At 47.4% G+C, this 2,500-nt stretch overlaps 1 protein-coding gene across 2 annotated transcripts in view; it reads left to right on the forward strand.

Moving 5' to 3' along the window:
• Positions 1–2,500, forward strand: part of LOC134448157 (signal-induced proliferation-associated 1-like protein 2) — a 202,612-nt gene that overhangs the window by 167,829 nt on the left and 32,283 nt on the right. For both annotated transcript variants that reach the window (XM_063197918.1, XM_063197919.1), the window contains one exon: positions 1,950–2,081. In XM_063197918.1, the coding sequence (XP_063053988.1) occupies positions 1,950–2,081 (132 nt within the window). The remainder of the gene's footprint in view (positions 1–1,949; positions 2,082–2,500) is intronic.

The raw sequence follows: 2,500 nt of genomic DNA on the forward strand, positions 1-2,500 counted from the left end.
AGAGACTACTAGACCATATCAATGTACTCTGTCTGCGTCTTATGCACTTGATTATAGTGTATTAAAGTGAAAGTCGTTCTTGTTGTTGGTCATTGTGAGGAGTCTATGCTGCCGTCGGCCTATGTAATGACACATTTTGAACACTTAAAACACATTCAGTTTAGAAGCACATACATTGTGAAAAGGCTTGATGAAAGGAGAGAAGTGAATCAACAATCTGGAGAAACAAAGAAGAAATGATAGGAGATGAGAGCAACAGCAACAAAGAAGAAATGATAGGAGATGAGAACAGCAGCAACAAAGAAGAAATGATAGGAGATGAGAACAGCAGCAACAAAGGGAAACACATGCAGAGGGAAAGCAGCAATGAAAATGAGAGGAGAAAAAATAAACACAATTTGATTGACTTACCAACATTGAGCACCGAACGTGTAAGGACTTCAGGACTGGTGCCATTAGCCCAGACCAGTGTTCCCATCCTCTCTCCTAGCTAAGTTTGAGAATAATAAAAGGAGGGTGAAAGGGCAGGAAAAATCTGAAAGAAAGGAAAGGCACAGGAGAAAACAAACAACGGGTGGAAAATGAAATCTAGTAATGTGATTGACGTGCAAACATGGAGTCCACACCAGACTTGTACGAAATTCCGAATCGAAAGAATTCGAATTCACAGTAATGCCATAATATGAACACTAGGTGGTGGTGTTCTATGTACTTTCAATGGGTGCTATAGATTAAATTCAAGGAAATTCAGGGTAATGACACCACATAGTGTTCAGATTATGGCATTACTTTGAATGTCAATTCATTCAATTCGGAATTTCGTACAAGCCTGGTACACACCGTTATCCAAACTCTCGTCCTCCCTCGTGCTTGTTGCCTCGTGATGATTTCATAAGACGTCATTGACGACAGGACTTTAATTCAATATCTCGCAAGAGTGCAATTCAAAGGTCATTTCCTTATTTGCGATCGATCGGGATGTTGAATTGGGGAATAGTCCCCCCAAAAGTGACAGCGGGGAAACTGAATTGTTTTCTCCACGGAGGTGGGGGCCGTCAGTGAAGCGTAAGGTCACATGCACAGGTCGAGAACAAGAGTTAACTACGGTAGCTACTTTGTTGGTCACAATGCAATTTCCCATTGGCAACTACCCAAGTTGCTAACTGCTAACAACTACGCTGTCGAGAAATGCCCACCTGGTGCCATTTCTCCCAATGCCCCTTGGTCCTGTCCTCGTCTCCCAGTTAATCTCCCCCATCTGCCTCCCATCCCACCTCTCACCCTCTCACCTCAGGGGCCCCCACCTCCAGCCACATTTGACCTTGTCCTGACCTTGCTGTCTTCTCTGCAGACGACCTGTGGTACTCGGACAGGTCACTTGTGGATAATGTCTGCCGTGTTCAAAGGGGAGCGGCTTATGCCCTTACCTGAAAAGACACTTGACAAGGAAATGAGTGTTTATTTTAAAGAGAGAGAGAGGGAGAGAGAGAGAGAGAGAGGGAGAGGGAGAGAGGGAGAGAGAGAACAAGAGAGAGATACTGTAGATGGCTATAGCAGGAAAATAAAGAAAAGGGAGAAATATGAAATACGGAAGGGAAAAAAAAGGGTACAGTAGGAAAGAAAGTCAAACGGACAAAACACACACACACACACACACACACACACACACACACACACACACACACACACACACACACACACACACACACACACACACACACACACACACACACACACACACACACACACAAACACACAACCTGACGGACATGCAAATATTGAACACTGAACCCTGAGCTTAAGGACTGGTGCCATTTGCCCCGCTACCCTCTTCCTCATCTGCCCTCTCTCCCGTCCCGGTAATCTCCCCCCATCTGCCTCTCGTCTGCCCTTTGACCTCTGACCTTGTGGTGATCTTGTGTGCTGTCTCCTCTTCCTGTCCCCTGCAGGTGACCTGTGGTACTCGGATGGCTCGCTGGCGGACAAGGCGCGGCTGGCGGAGGCGGGGCTGATGCCCTTACCTGACCCCGTGGGGGGGCTGGACTGGTCGCACCTGGTGGATGCCGCGCGGGCCTTTGAAGGTAACGCATTGGAGACACACACGCACACACACACACACGGGCATACGCACATGGGCGCACATACTCACATGGGTATACTACACACACACACATGGGCATACTACACACACACGGGCATACTACACACACAGGGGCATACGCACATGGGCGCACATGGGCATACTACACACACACATGGGCATACTACACACACACATGGGCATTCTACACACACACACGGGCATACACACACACAAACAAGGGCATACACACACATGGGCATTCTACACACACACATGGGCATTCTACACACACACATGGGCATACACACACATGGGCATACTACACACACTGGGCATACTACACACACACATAGGCATACTACACATACACACACACACACACACACAGTAGGTACATGCATTCACACTCACACACAC

This window comes from Engraulis encrasicolus, chromosome 1 (genome assembly GCF_034702125.1).
Source record: "Engraulis encrasicolus isolate BLACKSEA-1 chromosome 1, IST_EnEncr_1.0, whole genome shotgun sequence".
Classification (NCBI taxonomy): Eukaryota; Metazoa; Chordata; class Actinopteri; order Clupeiformes; family Engraulidae; genus Engraulis; species Engraulis encrasicolus.